The 17,891-nt window shown below is 36.4% G+C and overlaps 1 protein-coding gene across 2 annotated transcripts in view; it reads right to left on the bottom strand.

Annotated features, from left to right (window-relative positions):
* Positions 1-17,891, bottom strand: part of KCNH8 (potassium voltage-gated channel subfamily H member 8) — a 186,575-nt gene that overhangs the window by 51,010 nt on the left and 117,674 nt on the right. For both annotated transcript variants that reach the window (XM_085568971.1, XM_021538123.4), the window contains exon 7: positions 17,569-17,776. In XM_085568971.1, coding sequence (XP_085425097.1) covers positions 17,569-17,776 — 208 coding nt within the window. The remainder of the gene's footprint in view (positions 1-17,568; positions 17,777-17,891) is intronic.

Here is a 17,891-nt window from a genome sequence, read left to right as displayed (position 1 = left end):
GTCAACGAACCAAGATTCTCAGCTGTATCCATCTGTATGTTTCTTTGTATTTACCTCCACAAAAATAAACCTTAAGGCAGAACAGAGAGAGCAAGTAGGTGAATTTCCTTCTTTTAAGGTAAAAACACCTGTGATTACAGTTTCTGTGATTTTAGATGTCCACATCACTTCCCTCAACTATGTGGCTTCTTCAGAATGTATCATAGCTAAAGTTCATTTGAAGAGAGTACGCCAGAGCTAATATTGTATTTGAGATGAGATTTTTTTAGAACAGCATAATGAATACATTTTACCATATCAAATCCCAGTTATTATTCATTAGACATTAAAACAGTAGCTTCATTTTTAAGATTGCTTGCAAAAAATTTTGCACAATTACTCCCTAGATGTTGATGACTGATATAGTACATTCAGGATCTAAAGGTGTATAAGAAGAGGAAATAATTTTACTTCTTGTGTGTATGACTGCATTATTGAATAATTATTGCCTCTGTTCTCATGGTGATTACTCAGGTTCTTCACAAGAGTTTCAAAGCCTTTTTTATCCCTATCTAGCCAAAATGTTTTTGACATGTACAAATTCTCCCTGCTAAAACATTTGTAGTTTTTCCCCAGGCTATTAATAGACCAAACAGCACCATTCCTACTATTTCACCCTGTGGAATATCACTGTTACTCTTTCATTGTCACAAAACCTGATCATTTGTTTACAGGTTTGATTTATGGTGCCTTTGCCTGTCATGTTAGGGGAGGCTCTCAGGTACCAGAGCAGATGGTTTTAGGATTAAAGAACCCCAGAGAGGGCAAGAGCAATCATACCATTGCTTCTGGAGGACAGTAAATGTGACAGATCTTATTGAACAGGGTCAATAAGCAAAATAGGAATTGGGCTTTTCTTTCACAATTTAGGAAAATAAAAAAGGTACTAACCACCCCCCCACACACAACCTTTCCCTCCCCGTCCAAAACAAAGCAAAAAAACAAGAAACCAAGACCAAGACACAGTCCTGAACATGTGACACAGTTGCAGGTTGTGAGAGTGTGTAAACACAGCTCCAGCACATGTACTCAAATGACAGAATTGCACACTAGTAAAATACAGGACATGAATTTATGCTTTTTTCAAAATGAAGACAATAAATAAGCATGTAAGAGGAAACCAGAGGTGTGTCTATATGATATGCCAACAAGTACAGGGTACAAAGGAACAGCTCTCACCAAGAGAATTATATTTGAAGAAAATTAGCTGGTATTGAAGACAAGTAAAAGTTGATTAGCAATGCATGAAATTTAAACTAGAGTGATTTCAATATTAGTACAACAGACCTAACCATAATGGCTGCAGGACAATTAAAATGATTAGCATTAATCTAGTTCCCTTGATCTTTATTCTGCCAACACACTTTCCTGCAAAGAGTGGACACCTAAAATGAGAAAGAAAACTAATTTGCTAAAGAAAATAACACATTTCTCAAGTACTGAGACTGCTTAAAGCTATTAAAGTAAGTTTCAAAAGAATTTATTCTAAATACCTCTTATTTTAGCTTTGAATTAACTGATCAGAGTATATTCTTTATTATGATGAATTTAATGATTGTTTTATCCTTAAACTAGAAAGACGTAACATGGCCAGAATGAGAGTGGTAGTGTTACAGAAGTAAAGGAACACTACTGCAGTATTCAAATTTTGTGGAGGGAAATTTTTGCTACAACACAGAAAAGAAACAGGTCTAACTTGGCCTATATGAAGCATAATTTTATCTCCATTGCCTGTGAATGAAGTCCTTGTGGTAGAGTCACTCTCAAGGCTGCCCTGTGTGACCCTGGGAGCAGAGCCCAGACACCAGCTGTGCTGACTTGGAACTGCCATGTGTGCAGCAAGGATGGGATTAGTGCTTTGGATCAACGCAAGGCAGGGGTATCTGCCCTCCACACATCATAGCATTGCTTTTTTCTTACTTTTGAAACCCATTATCTGTATACCTTTACATCTAATTTATGTCTATTTTAGTATTTTCCCCCATTTTTCTATGTTGAAGTCATAATCCCTGGCAACTTTCTGGTGTATTGGTTACATCAGCTAATCAGGTAATGAAGGGCTATGTTGAATTTGTTCCAGCAGATTATACTTAACCTCTGTTGCTAGATTTTCAAGTGCCAAAATGTGAGACATATATGGAAGGTTATATACATTTATTTGCTGAATGTGCACATTACGGACAATATGTAAGAAAAAAAGCAAACACCTCAAAAACTCCTTTAATATGTAATCAAAGAGGAGAAAGATAATCCCTTTTGCATAAAGTACTCTGTGCTTCTTTCTATTCAGCAGATAAAATCTTCAGAGCTGAGAGAACAAATTTTATAAGATTTCATACTTCAGATCTCAGATGTTAACTTCTTTAAAGTCTAATCCATAAAGAAAAATTCTAGTCTTTCATGTAGGTGCTATATATGTCATTTAAATATCCCTGTGAAAATATTAACAGCATATTTTTGCGGAGCTTGCAAACACTGAAAATTACAAAATGGAATATTTTAAAATTACAAGTAAAATAGCTGAGAATTGCAAAGCCACATCATTCTCAGAAACAAACCATGATGAGACATCTCTACAAAATTATAGATCCACCAGTAGCAACTTTGAGGATCATCGTCATATTAGAATTCAGGTGAACATTAGGAATATCTTGATTCAATAAATTGGCCATTTGATTTCCATTGTAGAGAAACTGGATAGAATTTTTATTATATCGCTTCCCAAACTAGCACATGAAGTGAGAGATCATCATGAGCCAGAATCCAAGGCACAAACACATCCTAATAAAGCTGACAATTCAGACCCTTGCATCTACATTTTTTTTAAATGGATCAAATATCAGATGAAATTGTAATCTTCTGCTGATTTGGGGAATTTTACCACTGATTTTTGAGCATCTGTAACATCATCCAGAGAGTTTGAACTTGGACTTAATTCAGTCAGAAGACAAAAACAAAGGTGAAAATTAAAGATTCCTGTATTGCTCATGAGGCTTGGACATTAAAGATGCACAAACCTCTGCAGTCCAAGGCAGGTAGGTGACATTAATATTTTCATATCTGGTTCCTTTTGAATGCCTGCCTTACCCTTTGCAGGTACAATAACCTAGAGGAAACTCAATCATCCCAAAGATCCTTAGGGAAAGTTTTAGAGATGTACGTTGAGACAGATATTTTTAAAATACTTTCAAAACCCATAGAGCTTTCCAAACTAAATGTGTACTCCTTGTTGTGTTAGAGCATTTTTAGATACAAGCCTAACCTCTGTCAGGTCTATCAAAAGTTAATTTGATTTGAAACATGAATTTTTTTATAAGGCTAAAGAATACTCTTTGTAAATAAATTGGCTTTTGTATTTCTACTTGAATGTATGCTTGGAAGGTAGCATAAAAAAACCACCAACATTTTGCAGAGCTTTAACTCATCTAATTTGACAAAGTCATAACAAGATACTGACCCATTGTTTTCATTGAAAATGAAACCTTCATGGTGAAATAAATACTCCATGAAGTAATCAGTTTCAGTAGGAAGAGGAGCTCAGTCAAGGCGTTAAAATAGGAAAAAAAAAATCTAACATCTAATTGCAATGTTCCTTATAACAAGAAAAACAGCTGAGCCCACAAAAGTGCTGAAAACCTGAAAATTAGGCCTTAATTATCTGATAAAACTCAAGTCTGAATTGGAAGTATCTCTTTTTAGAATAAAAAAGTAGCATTTCTCTTTTCTCATGGTAATATTGCTGCCGCCTTTGAGATATAGACAAAACTGCCTTGTAGGAAATAATTTGTTGTCATTGCCAAGGTGTGGTCTGTTAAATACATTTTCATTTCGGGAAGCCATAAGTGCAAGGAGAGGTATGTCCTATGAGAAGCTTGCAATCCACTCCAGTAAAGGCACAATAAGAATTATAATGCAAAAAGCCTCTGATTAATCACTGCTGGGCATGTTCATGGCTTAAAAACAGTAGAGCAAAAGTCCTGATATTAAATATTTGCAATGATAGCATTTTATTAGAAAACAATGTTGGAAAGATGTATTTTAGAACATTTAGTTAGCAACAAGTTAGAACACTGTGGAGTTTGGCATATCTTCCATCTAATGCAAAATGCTACATAAACACTCTACAAAACACAGTGTACATGAATTACCAACAGCTTCACACATTTCAAGCTCTGCACATTTCTAGCCAGAATCCAGCTATAGTTGATGCATTAAATCTTAAAATTTCTAGATGATATCCTATCTTCTTTTGTCTGCAAAATAAAGTTTTGAACTTTTTCTTCTACTGTGAGAAACCCCTGAGGAAGAGCCCAGATAAAGTTTCACTGTCAGAGCCCTTAGATGCTTAACGTTGGTAGATAATTCGTGTGAATCATCTATTTACATTTCTTCTCCACCATGTGGCAAAATGTTGTCTTTCCAGAGAAGTTACCTCATGACTACAAGTTGAGCTTATTCTGGTGAGAGAAGAAAGGAAGGAGTGGTACTGGGGGAAGATAGCCCTTTGGGCAGAGCTCCAAGACAGTCTTCAAAAAGCCAGCTAATGCTCTGCAGGAACACAGAGGTTATCACCTCCAAAAGGCTCTGGGTGAGTTGTCCTCCTCACCCCTACACTGCCTTGCTGCAGATTGCATCTCTGGAACATGCAGCTGGTATTCTGTGCATAGCTAAACAAATCAGACAGATCTGCTCCTCATATTTATGAGGAAGACTCCAATACACCTCCATCCCAGTCTCAGAGTATAATGTAATAAAGATTCCCCTTACAGTAGAGATACATTTATTCCAAGGTAGAAACCTATCTATATTACATATAAGAGCTATGTATAAGGATTTTAAGAGTTGACTCAGCAGATCTGAAAGGAACACATTCCACTTGATATTTTATGACAGTTCTCTAAACATTTAGACTTACTGTTGCCAAGAAGCTCCAGCATACATGGTCAGTGCACCTGCATTCCTGAGAAACTAGGTCATTACTCCCTTCAGCCTCCTTTATCAAAGAGTCAGTACATTTAGAAGAGGAATGTTCTTGAAACTCTTCTCTGTGATAAGCTAGTACAGCTCTTCTCAATAGTAATTTGTTAGATGACTGTGTTTGAATATATGGCAGATTTAAATCCCTCTTGCTTTTGCAAGTCTCTCTTCCTCACATCATTGAATCACAGAATCACTGAATCAAATAAGTTGGAAAAGACCTTGGAGATCATGAGGTCCAAAGAAAGGACAAGATGGGGAAATTTTCAATATCAACTTTCTGCAAGAGTTGAATGCAATACATGCAAAGCACTTAATATAGCTAACTATTTTTATTAGAAGCTTTATTTTTATGAGGAATAGTTTACAAACAGCTCTAATGCCATTATCATATTTGGAGTGAAGAAAAACACTTTTTCATTTTTTGAAAATTATCTTGCTTTGTTCTACCCACTATATTTTCCTGGTGTTCTTACACTTAAAAAAAAATAGCATAAGTAAGTTAACTACTTTTTTTGTAATATAGTATAATGTTAATTTAATTTATAGATTATAGGTAAACCATACAAATATAAACATATAGGCAATTTAAGAGATAAAATTTTAAGGCCATAATCAGAAGCATTTAAATAAAGTGAATATTGTCTTCTTTAAGGAAATGCTCATGATGTCACTGCAGAAAGAGTTTCAGTATTTAACATTACTGTTCCTTAGGCAAACTGGCTGTTACTGTCCTTTCCCAGACTATTAAATGCCTTGCAGCTAAGTTTGGAGCTAGACATGTTTGTGCTGGCCGTCCATTCAGTGCAAAGAGCACGTCCATCTATGCCCTCTTTGCTTCCCTGTGCTCCATCAGTCTGTACCCATCTGTTGGAGCTTTTCTGATCTTATATTTAGACTGTAATATCCTCTTGGGCAAGAACAGCCTTTTTATCCTGTTTTAATTCAGCAATGGAGACAAGAGGGCCTTGACCCATAAGTAGCACCCCAGGTGTTCCTGCAATATAATTTATAGTAATGAGGAGTGTTTTTTATGGTGTCAGCTAAAGAGTTAGAATCCTGTTTTGCAGCTTTATGTATTTGGAGTCCAAATCATGCCAAAAAGGTTTTGAGCTACTACAGGCAGGCTATTCATATCTTTTTAAAGAAATAAGCACTCTCCTCCGAAAGCAATGGAGATGACTTCAAAATGAAAGCTTCATTATCAAAATATGCCAAAATCTCCCACACAACACAGCCTTGCAGAATGTAAGTTTTAAAGTTGCTAGCAAAACTTTGAGTCTAAGTGTGTGCAGCATGGCATAGTTAGTAAATTAATCTCACCTCCACCCTGCTGTTCTCACCTGCTCAGGTCTCACCGTCAGAGAAATACAAAATGAAGTCTTTCAGTTCTTATGACTATTTCTCAGTCCTAAGAGTTAATATATTAAAGTTCTGACTCAGACTCTGCAAATAAATTCTCATGGAGGTAGTGAAAGTGGTAATCAATATCTTTAAACCTTTGTAAAAAAAGTATTGTTTATTTGCAAGAGCAAGATATCAAGAGGACTATATTTTTTAGAAAATCAGTGTAATTTACTACACATATTTGATATTTTCATTCTGTGTAACAACCAGCAGCCTGTAAGAGTAGAGTTGTTTACTTCCAGACTCTGCTTTTTAAATCTGAGTAATGCAAGAAATGATCACTGACAGGTGGTACCTTCCCCTCTCCTACCAACCTCCTCACTCCAGAAATCGAGCCAACTCTCAGCACCTACTGCCTGCTCAAATGCAGTCTCCCAGTTTGGCAAAAAAGGGGCAGACGCCTTGAAGCAGGGGCAGAAGCCTCAGCACAGAACCTGTTTCCTTTTGTAGGTCTAACTGCAAATGAAATGAAATGAAAGGTTAATTGCAGAATTGCAATAAAACCATGTTAATTTCCATCTGAATGGCCTGCATGATGACACAGGAGATGGTAATGACAGTATGGGGTTCAGTTTGGGTCAGCATAGACCGCTGCAGCCTACATGACATCCATTTCTCCTTGTCTTCTTTATTGCTGACATCCATGCTGGTTAGATAACAGCTAAGTGTGCTAACCCTCGCTACAATCCTCTCCCTGCTTGCTCCATAGATTTTACAGCATTGTCTAAATATTCTCCTCTGTGTTCTTATCTAAGGAGCCACTGTGTTCTACAGGGACCTGCTTCTGACAAGCAGCCCTATGATAAATGGTATTAGCACTTTATTTGCTTTTTTTTTTCTTAGCTTTTTTATTTCTTGATTCTACAACATAAGTAACATTTTTCAATTAGTTTTTTTATTATGTTCCACTTGAATCAAGGAAGTTTAGATCCAAACATATTTGGCTTTTGTGAGAGAGAGATCAGGAACAGAGATCTATTACTCTGAATTATATCTAAAGATAATAAAAAAGCCCCAAGAATTTGCAGTGTAATACAGGCTTGATGCAAAGAAAGAGTAAAAAGTAAGGAAGAAAGTGGTGTCTGAATGGAAAAGTATACTACATTTTCAAAGCTGACGCAGTTCTGAAATAATACATCTGTGTCTGCAGAAATGACAGGCCTTTTTGAAGTGTGACATAAGGGAACCCTAAGCATTAGTGTTTTTACCTCCAGCTCTCTTAAACCTGACAATGAAAAACAATTTAAAATAATTAGGTATAATTACTTTTACAGAATGTGACTTGTGAAAAACTTTACATGCTGCAGAATTCATTGACATACTCTCCCAGCTTCACATTGGCTTCTTTGACTGAAAGTAAATGCTAGGTAACTTTAAGCACTATCACCTGAAAGTACAAAATGAACTGAAACATTTTTCAGGGTATAGGAAAATGGAAGAGGGACTGGAAAGAAAAGACTCTTGAATAATTTCTTCATTTCTGTACAGAAATGGTTTTCTATTCTGGCAGCAGAAAATCCTTCTTTTATCAAGCACCTGCTGTGGAAAAGGGCAGGGAAAAGAGGATAAATAAATAGAATATAGGAATATATACAAAGGACATCTCTACATTAAACATGTGAGGCATTCTTGTGCTACAAAAGAAAAGAAATGTTATTTTAGTCATGGGATGTCTCTGGAATGCAACATGGCATTCTAGCACCCTAGGATCTCTACCTATGTGATGGGGCTGAGAGGCAGTCCAATCGCAGATTGAAGCAGCTGCTGGAAAGATTTCAAAATACATAGCAAAGGCTTTATGGATTTAAACTGGATTGAAAAGATATTTTGAACAGCCAAGCCATGAGCTTTAAAGTAGAAGTAGAAATTTCCAAGTCCTAACAGAATGTCCTAATACACCAATGCGTAGGAGACACTGATGTTTTAGCAAATTGTACAAAGCTCTCAGAGGAGGGTAGTGTAACCCTAGTACAAGCTACCCAGCCAATGTTTTCAGGACTAGGATGGAGCAAGCTGTGTTTGACCCAATTTACTGCATGTGATAGTCCTGCTTCAGCTATCTGACGGGTTTAAATAAACCCCAGAAGCTCTCTGCAGCCAAGAGATCTACAGCTCCAAGTACAGTTAAGGGTTAAAGACTCTGATGTAACTTCAAATTGATTGAACAGAGCTTCTGTACACAATATTTTCAACTTGCAATTAATTATACTCTCTGGTGTTCCCATTACAGAAGCCACGTGGAAAGATGCTGGTGTTATTTTACCTCTTGGGACCATCCCCTCCTCTAGGTGTTTATGAGGCAGATTTTTCCCCTACGTGTGGCACTGAGAATTTCTATCATGGCTGCAGAAATTGGTCCAGATACAGCTTTTCCACGCAGATAAAAACTGCTTTGTAGAATTAATAAATGATACCCAGGTAATCTGTGGTTCAACACAGGAGGACACTTTGTTAAATCTCAGGGGCTTTGTCCACGCAGCAGATTTTTACCTTTGACTTAAAAACTGTCCAAAATTTCTTTTACTAGTTACAAAATCTTGGACGTGTATTAATAATGATATCAAAAACATCACACTCCATTTAATAAGCTACTTTCATGACTGCTTTTTTCTGGGCTACAAATCCAATAGGGTATCTCCGTCCTGGGGTGTTTGGTGATTGATTAAAATGGTTCAATCAGAAGGCAAAGTATGGTGTGTAAAGGAAAACACAGTTTAATCAAGGAACTAAGCCTATAGGAAAGAGCAGCAGGGAAAACTTACAAAGGCTCAGAACAGCTAAAATACAAATTGATGTTAATCTAAATGCAAAAGGAATGCTTCAGTTCAGCTTAATAAATGATATTTTAGTTTCACACACCTGCACCTCAAAAACACTGGTTTGGGTTTACAAACAGAAAATGAATAATTCCCACAAACTTAATTTCTATGAATATTTTAGATCTTGGTAAGATCTAGTATACACTGGTTTGAAAAGAGAGATTTTAATAAAGAAAATCTGTTGTAGAAAGTATATTGATATATATGGCATATATTTGTTTATATAATATGTATCTAACATACAAAACACAGAGAAACAGGGCCAAGCCCTTCCAAGACCTTAATTTGTAAGTGTAGGCCTTTACCATGGGTAGATGGGTTTCCACACATACTTCCTACTCATGGTCTGGTGATTCCAGTTTTGCAAATGAATCTCCTTTGCAGCAGTTAAATTTATCTGTGTCTGATTTAACTGACTGACAGACACAGAAAATACTATGTGCCTTTGCTTTTGTTGTGCTAAAAATAATAACTATATTTATCTGCAAATAGGATGTATTCAAAAGCCAGATGAAGTTTCATTTTTTTCCTTATTCAAAAGTCTAACCCAATTACAGAAAAAATTTTTTTTCTTTCATTAATATTTCACACCACAAGCTTCTCCAAATTTGGCCTCATATATAGTATTTTACATAAAATATTATTTTCACCACTCAAATAATTAATGGAAAATGTACACATTGCATACAATAAAAGCATTACTTTCACAGAGGACTAAAACTTGTAAGGATTAAAAATGTCAATAAAATTATTTAAAAGCATTCCAATGTTGGATATTCTCCTGGGATTAAAATTTTCTGTTTGAACTGCTTTAGAGTGTTTCATCACCATGTAATGTTTCAGAATATATCAGTATATCCTTGTCTTTTTCAAAGTACATGCAATGCAATAAGTACAGTTTGAGGAAATTCGTAAGATGAGTACTTTGAAAAGTTTCATAGCTTCAAAGTGATCATCATTTGGTTGTCTGCTTTATTCCTATTTATTATTTCTATATGACACTCCAGGGGCTAATTATTTTCTATAATACTGCAAGAAACCACCAAACTAGTTGGCTGTCTCCCAGATATTGATACCCCAAATATTTCACAAGACTGGTAACGATCAACAATTTCCTTCAAATATTAATTAAAAGTGAATTTTCAGCTCTGCTTCTTAAAAAAAAAACCACCAAAAAACTAGACAGGTGAGTATACAGATATTTCTATTCCATACAACAACGGACCTTCCATGCAGGTACCCCAGGTCAAGAGAGCATTATGATTAATTTTGCTAAATTGAAGATACTAGCAGTCATGCATGACATAAGTATATTTTAAAAACTCTTTTTTTAAAGATTCATGTTCAAAACCAGAACCATAGTTCCAGAGGAACAGGTTCTGTTATTACTAATGACTGAAAATGAAGAAAACCAATAATTGAGAACATAATGAAGGAGACTGGAAAAGAAATTAAAATCAAACATTCAGGTAGAGAGATGACAGACTGAAGTGAGCAATTGATCACCTCTAGCGAATGAGCTAGCACTGTAATATTTTATACGCTATAATATCTGTACAGTGTGTGCAGTGTAGTCAGCATGATGTTCTTTCTTGTTCTGCACAAGGATTCATAAATCTACACGTGTCAGTTCTAACCTGATGGATGTGTGTTTGGAGCGGTGAAACCAGACCAATATTTTACAGTAGAACACAGTTCTCTTGGCTGAGATCCTTGGAAATTTACAAGTGCTCTTTCTGGCAGTGAGGAGGATTCACTTAGTTCTTACAGCGCCACAAAACAAACTGAACTGATGTTCCCACTAAAGCAGACCAGGGTGTGCTGGGCACCTGTGCTGAGCCCTGCCATCTGCCAGACAGCACCAGAGCAGGTGCCAGCTGCAGCCTGTCCCAAGACTCCAGTTGTAGCTCATTAGAACCAGCTTTTCATAAGCTGAACATTTGTTGAAATTACTGGAAGCTGTTTTGATGTAGGTCCAGGCTCAAACTCCAGAAGGTAGGTCTGGAATACAGAAGTAGGTACACGTACCCGCATGCACCAAATATTTCCATAATCTGCGTCCAAAACCTCATCATTCTTTAGCACGACAGTTTTACCACGTGTCTTCTGTTAGCTGATTTTCCTGACAGCCCTACTACCTGGAGATTTGTGATCACACAAAATCTCAGTTTTCTTTTATTTTTTTTGAATCTAAGTTCCTGGTCACCATGTTGCTAAGAATATGTTGCAAACATCAGTCTCAGAGGGTTCAAAAGTAGACTGATATTAACACATTTAAAAAATATCATTATTTTTCATATTTTTAAAATGTTTTTGAATGTTTAGATTTAGTAAAAAGTGCTCATGTCACGTTCAAACCCAAGTTTTTAATCCTTTAGCAGAAGGAAGTATTTTACTGGGACAAAGCTGGAATGATCTAGGATCATTAATAGGGAAGATAATTCATATATAAAAAAAGAAAAATAAACAACAAGCCTCTATCTCAGCTTTCATACCAAGCCTTCTCTCATGTCTATCCATTTAAGTAATTATTCTTTGCAAAAACACATTCACATTTGCCTGCTTCTACAGTACATTCTGAGACTTCCTATAATATGAAAACACTGGGATTCAGAAGTTAATTATTGCTTTGACAAATTATGTATTGTATTGATCAAGAATGGAAGTAATGGCACTGATTTTTCCAATATGATTTCTACTGTTATTTACCTAATGGTTATGCCAGGTCTAAGAATACCAGAAAATTGTTAGTTCATTGACCTACAATATTTGTGGAAGAACTAGCAGATGCACGCATACCTAAAAATAGTCTTTCTTCTGAAAAGAGGATAGCCTGAGTCTTAACCTGAATAATACCGATGCCACAAGTATCTATTGTCAAGGATCTGCTTTAATCTGTACCTTCAGAATTCCTGGCAAAATTGCTCAGGACCTTGTGAAAACTAAAACCACCTGCATCTGGTTTCTTAGCATTAACTAGGAAAAAGCTTCCTGACACTAAAACTTTCCAGGCTGTTGAATCTCAAGAGAACTTCAGGTAAATGTCTGTCTTAATGGGTATTCCAGCTTGATGCTGACTTACAAAATTCTGATAAGAGTGAAGCTACCTGGGGACCACAAAGGATTTAGGCAGAATTTAGGAACCTGAACTCAGGATTTTTAACCTAAAGTTTGCATCTAAGATGTAGCACACCTGCACTTTGGAAAACCCACTTCAGCCAACTTCTGCATCGGGCCAGAAGCACCAAAATCTTTACATGATTAAGACACTTGGAGATTCCCTCCTATCTGCACCAGGTGGGGATCTTTGAGTCACCTTGTCTCTGCACCTAAATTTACTGAAGAACTCAGAGGGAAAGATAGTTTTTGCAGTTCAGGCTGTTCACTTCAGTCCAACATGGGACATATAACACCTGAGTGAAAGGCACAGTCTTATTTTCAGCATTTTCTACTGGCATTACTCAGGTTCTGAGCAACTTTTTCTGTACCCTGACACTGACAGCTAACTGTGGGTGTTCACTGGGAGTCAGGATCCAAGTCCTTTTAAAGGCTCTGATTGCAAGAGTGTGATAAACAAAATGTGTGTCTAAGTTTTATATTGCAGAGTATGTGGTTCAGTCACAATTGAGTTCTTGTTTTCAAAAGTGCCATACATTAAAAAGCTAATAGAAAATTAGTAAAAACCTGAGCTGAAACTCGAGGTATTCACCTGAAATAAAGATTTAAGTAGCTGAAGAACAATGCCCTTTACAGGCTTGATTTTAAAGCTTATTCTAAAGAAAACATTTATTAACTATAAAAAAACAAAGGGTTTTTTTTTTTTTTTTTTTTTTTTACTGTATTTTGCATGGGTAACAACTCCCCCATATCCAGAATTGTAGGAACAACAAAAAGTTGCAGCTAAATTTCTGGTGGACAGGAAGGAATTTTTTTTGAGACAGTGCCACAAATTATACCTGACAGTTTTTATTATCTAAGGGAGCCAGCATCCTGACTCTTGGCTCTCTCCTTATCTCCTTGCTACACTCAAGACAGCTGGGTTTCAACAACTCACATGGTACTCACAGAATGAGTGCCTTCAGCAACAGGAAATATTTTAAATATTACTTGTTTCCTGTAGAGACAGGTAGAAGAATAATTTTCTCATGTTTAATAAGATCATTAAGGGGTATAGTATATAGCTCAGTATATATTAATACAAAACAGCAACCTGCAAATAAAGAGCCCATGCCTAAATCTGATGCCAGTTGAACTATAGAAATGGGAGCCAATGGAATTGGACTGTTAAGATCAGCCAGGAACTTAAACACACTCTAGCCTCTACTCCATGCCAGCTAACAGAAAATTAATCTTATTTTTACAAGTTGCTGAAGATCATGCCATATCTCAGGGAAACATTTTTTTCACCAATGAAAACAAATGAGAGGAACAAGGTGAAATGTAACAGAGAGGGACCTGAAAATGCTAGAAGGGAAAAGCAGGACAAGAACTGTACCACTGTCTTCAGTGGGTGAGAATGATATGTCCAAGAGCCATGGTTTTATCAGACACTAAAGTTAAAATGTTGCACATGAAAAAACGCTTTCCTAAGATGAGAGAACTTGCTGATGTAAAGGTTTCCAGCATCTAAAACCAATGCCCATGCTCTTTATCTTCCAATCACATAATCAATTAAATCTAGCAATACCAGAGCTAAGCAAGAGGTCCAGTTTTTAACAATATTCCCAATGGGTCTACATCATGAAAGCTCATCATTTTAGACCCAGACAGTTCACTTTTCTCACTGTGCAACCACGTGGCTAAATTTGTGAATGTAACCATATTTTTGAATTATTTGCCATGGGAATGTTGCCTGAATAAAGACAAAAAGTGAAATAAAGGCTTACAATTAGGTCCAGTAAGAACAAAGCAATATACCATTTTCTGTTCTGGGTATTTTCATAGGAACAATGTTATCACTCCCATTGCCCCAATTCAAATGCAAATTAAGCATCACATTTGTTTAAATTAGCTAGAGAAATAGATACACAGACGCAAAGGCTGCTAGATCTGGGCCATGGTGCATATCTGATGGCACAGCAAGGTTCAAAGTATTATGTTAACAGTACTGCAGCTTTAAAATGTTTGCTTTAACTGTTAGCAAACCTCAGTCTTGAAATCTGTGCTACAGGCTTTCTGAGGAAGCACTAAATGGGATAGTAAAAGCTAACAGCCTTTTTCTCCCTCTGCCTCTACCCCCAAAAATAGCAGTAAACATAAAAAGCAAATTAATATTTTCATTCCAGACATAATTTTCCTTTCTTAGAACAAACCCATTCCTATATTTCAGCTATTCCATACATTGCAGCATCCATACAAGGTGTCATACTGTTTTCAAGTGAACATCACCTGAGACATTCCAGTGAAGAATAAAAAGTAGAATTTCCAAGGAAGAGAAACATTTCCTTTAATTAAAAAAGTATAGGAATTATATATTTTGCATGGTATTTTTTTAATATTTTCCACTAGAAATGGCTGGAATAAACTCTGAGTATTATGCATTGATGGAAACTTGAGTCTCCAGTTCTGGTATTAATATATCAAAATTAAAAGTTAAAAAATTAAAACCTGTAAGTATAAGAGTATCATGGTTTGACACTCATATGGATCATATTCTACTGCTTTGCCTGGAGTAAGAAACCTCTTTTATATACTCTGCAAAACAACACAGATTTTTCAGTTGAGGTCTTCCTTTAGGAGAACAGGATGTACTCAGTGCCTTACAGTAATACTACCTTAATTATACTCCAAACAAGATTTCTCCTGTGTGCATTATTTGCTTATGATTTATTATGATTTCCAGACCTCATTTTACTTTGCTTAATCCCTAATACTCTAAATTACACCTACTATTCTCCCCTCATAATACCCCCAGTGTGGATGCTATGAGGTGTAGTGAACTTGTCATTTGAAGTTCTCTTAAATGACAAAGAAAGGCTGGCTACATATAATTATAAGAATAGCAAAAGATACACAGAGGACCAAGACTTAATTTCATTGTCTTTCATCAGCAAGTAATTTGCATGTGGAGAGCAATAGAATTTGTACTGATTGAAAAAATTACATAATCTAAATTTTTGTGCTCATATATGTGACACATAAATTTAACCAGAAATTTTGTCAGTGCTGGACTGGTCCCTGTGAAACAACAGCTTCATGACAGATATCTGGAATTTTCGGAGCTCTTTTCTTTAAGCCAGTATCTAATATTTTAACATTTTAAAACTTCAACATTTTATAACCATTTCACTTTAAAAAACCCCAAACAAACAAAAAAAAATCCAAACTAATCCCCAAAGCTATAAATTATTTAACTTAGTTCTAGAACTAATATCTGTAAGAGCATTACAGGAGTCATTGCAGTATAATTTTTATTATAAATTTATAGCATCTAAATATTTTAGAGACCATCCACTAAGGTGGTGGAAGAGCCTTCTAGGCAAAAATGCAGACTCACACCTTTAAGAAAGAAAGATTCCAAAAAATTCCCTGTCTGTAAGCACAATAGAAAAGCTCTTTTCCCATGTAGAAAGTGAAAGTCTGAGATCACACACCACTAAGCGCTTTGGCCCATCCAACGTGGAAACGCACTACCTACAGCTGTCCAGGGAATGCCTCTAATTTTCACAGGTTAAGGTAAGTTGGTGGTGGGGGGCTGTTAAGGAACAGTTCTGGCCTGGGAAACCCACTGGAAGATGATCAGTTTGTGATAACCCAGATACAACCCTCTGCACTGAAATACAAATGGGACCTGTGGGATATGTCTCCATTCCAATTAAACTGGGATTGGTTCTATAAGGTTGTTGGGACATTTGGTTATTACTACTGTTGTCCAAGGAAGGATAAAACTGATGGGTGAAGGTTAATGTTTTCGTAGTAATAAATGTCAAGAGCCCCAGGGTATATGAGAAGAGTTTTTTGAACATGTCCTTGATTCAGGGGAAAAGGGAGCATGGGGAGCGTGGCCAACAGCCCTACCCAGGGAGCAAGGCTGCAGCCCACCATCATCATTTGGACTGCAATGCATGCTTTGAAAGCAGCTATTGTTTGTGGCCTACAAAAGCTGACAAAGTGCCTTCCGAGCTACTTCCCACCAGAGAGCCATTATTATCATCATTATTATTATTATCTGGATTTGTTTCTCTGTTAGTGGTATTTTACCAATTTTTGAACAGTGGGCTTTCTTTGTATATTCTCCCCTAGAGCTGCAGTGTTTTCTGTCAGAAGTTTGCTCTCTATAAAGAGTTCAGCAGCAGGTCACAGACCTGGTTTGCAAAAGAAAAGATAAATCAACAATCAATTTAGAAGAATAAGAAGACTCCACAAATCCTTAAGTAACCTATAGAAACACATTTCTTGAACTATCTTCTTTTTACTTTTTCTCTTCCTGACCCAGCATCCTCACTTCTCTGAGGTTAAGCACCTTTATAAGATTGTTGTTTTTCCTTTCAATTTCTCATAATTAGATAATATTTAAACAGATGATAATAGGGATAAAAGAAAACAAAAAATTAAAGGAAATAAGAATAGGGCAATCTGCAGTTTGAATGCAGATCACTGAGACTTTGGTCACAGGTGTTTGCATTATTTCCCCCATGCCAAACATTTTTTTCTCTTGGGGAACTATTTGACCTTTAGATAAACTTTGTTTATGGAAGATGTTTCATTACAAAAAAATGAAAAGCATGAACTCTGAAGAGTTAATGTGGAACACTCAGATCAGTATGGGGGTTGGGGTAGAAACTAAAGATTGGACAAAAGATGAGCATTCCATTGATAAACACCTCATATGCTCTGCAAAAATCTAAACCTGCAGATCCTCTAAACAATAATTTCAAAGGGAGTTTTTCACTTGAAGACATTTCAGGGCCTATCTGTTTCAATGCACAGAAAGAAATAATCTGCTCACTTGAGGGAATGTTTTGGTTGATGAATGATCCTAATTTGCAAAACCAGGATGAGTTGTCTAATCTATTCTTCTATGCAGTCTATCTAGTAATTTCCTATACAGATCCTGAATTTTCCAAACTTTGAATCACTCTTAAAAATCTATAATTATTTAATATTTTTTTCTAACTTATTTTTATTTTAACCCTCTTCTTTAGATTGATCAGAAATTCAGAGTGCCAGTCTCTTCCTTTTCTCTACAAACAGCACTAAATAGTGGTATAAGATTGAATAGAACCTAACATTTTGAGCGGCTTATACACGCGCTTTTATATATTTACATACATTTATGGATATATACACATGTGTGTATATGTCCATGCGGGAAGGAAGAACTTACCTATGTCCCAAGTAAGGGGGTTATTCTGCTCCATCTCCCTTTTCCCTATGACATACCAGATGCAGGCCATCCAGTGAGCAAGCAAGGCAAACATGGACATGAGAAGTGTGAGAACGATTGTGCTGTGCTGGGAGTAGCGATCCAGCTTCTGCAGGAGACGCAGGAGGCGCAGAAGCCGCACGGTTTTCAGAAGGTGGACAAGGGAAACCTGGGAGAACAGGCAGAGAAAACCACTCATCAGCATCTAAACAGCTTGTCAGCTTCTACCACACAGTTCTCTTGTTTCAAGAAAGGAAATTCTAAAGCTCTATGAATTGTTGCCC

This window comes from Lonchura striata, chromosome 2, assembly GCF_050655825.1.
Source record: "Lonchura striata isolate lonStrDom1 chromosome 2, ASM5065582v1, whole genome shotgun sequence".
Taxonomy (NCBI): Eukaryota; Metazoa; Chordata; class Aves; order Passeriformes; family Estrildidae; genus Lonchura; species Lonchura striata.
This window is presented reverse-complemented; position numbering and strand designations above follow the sequence as displayed.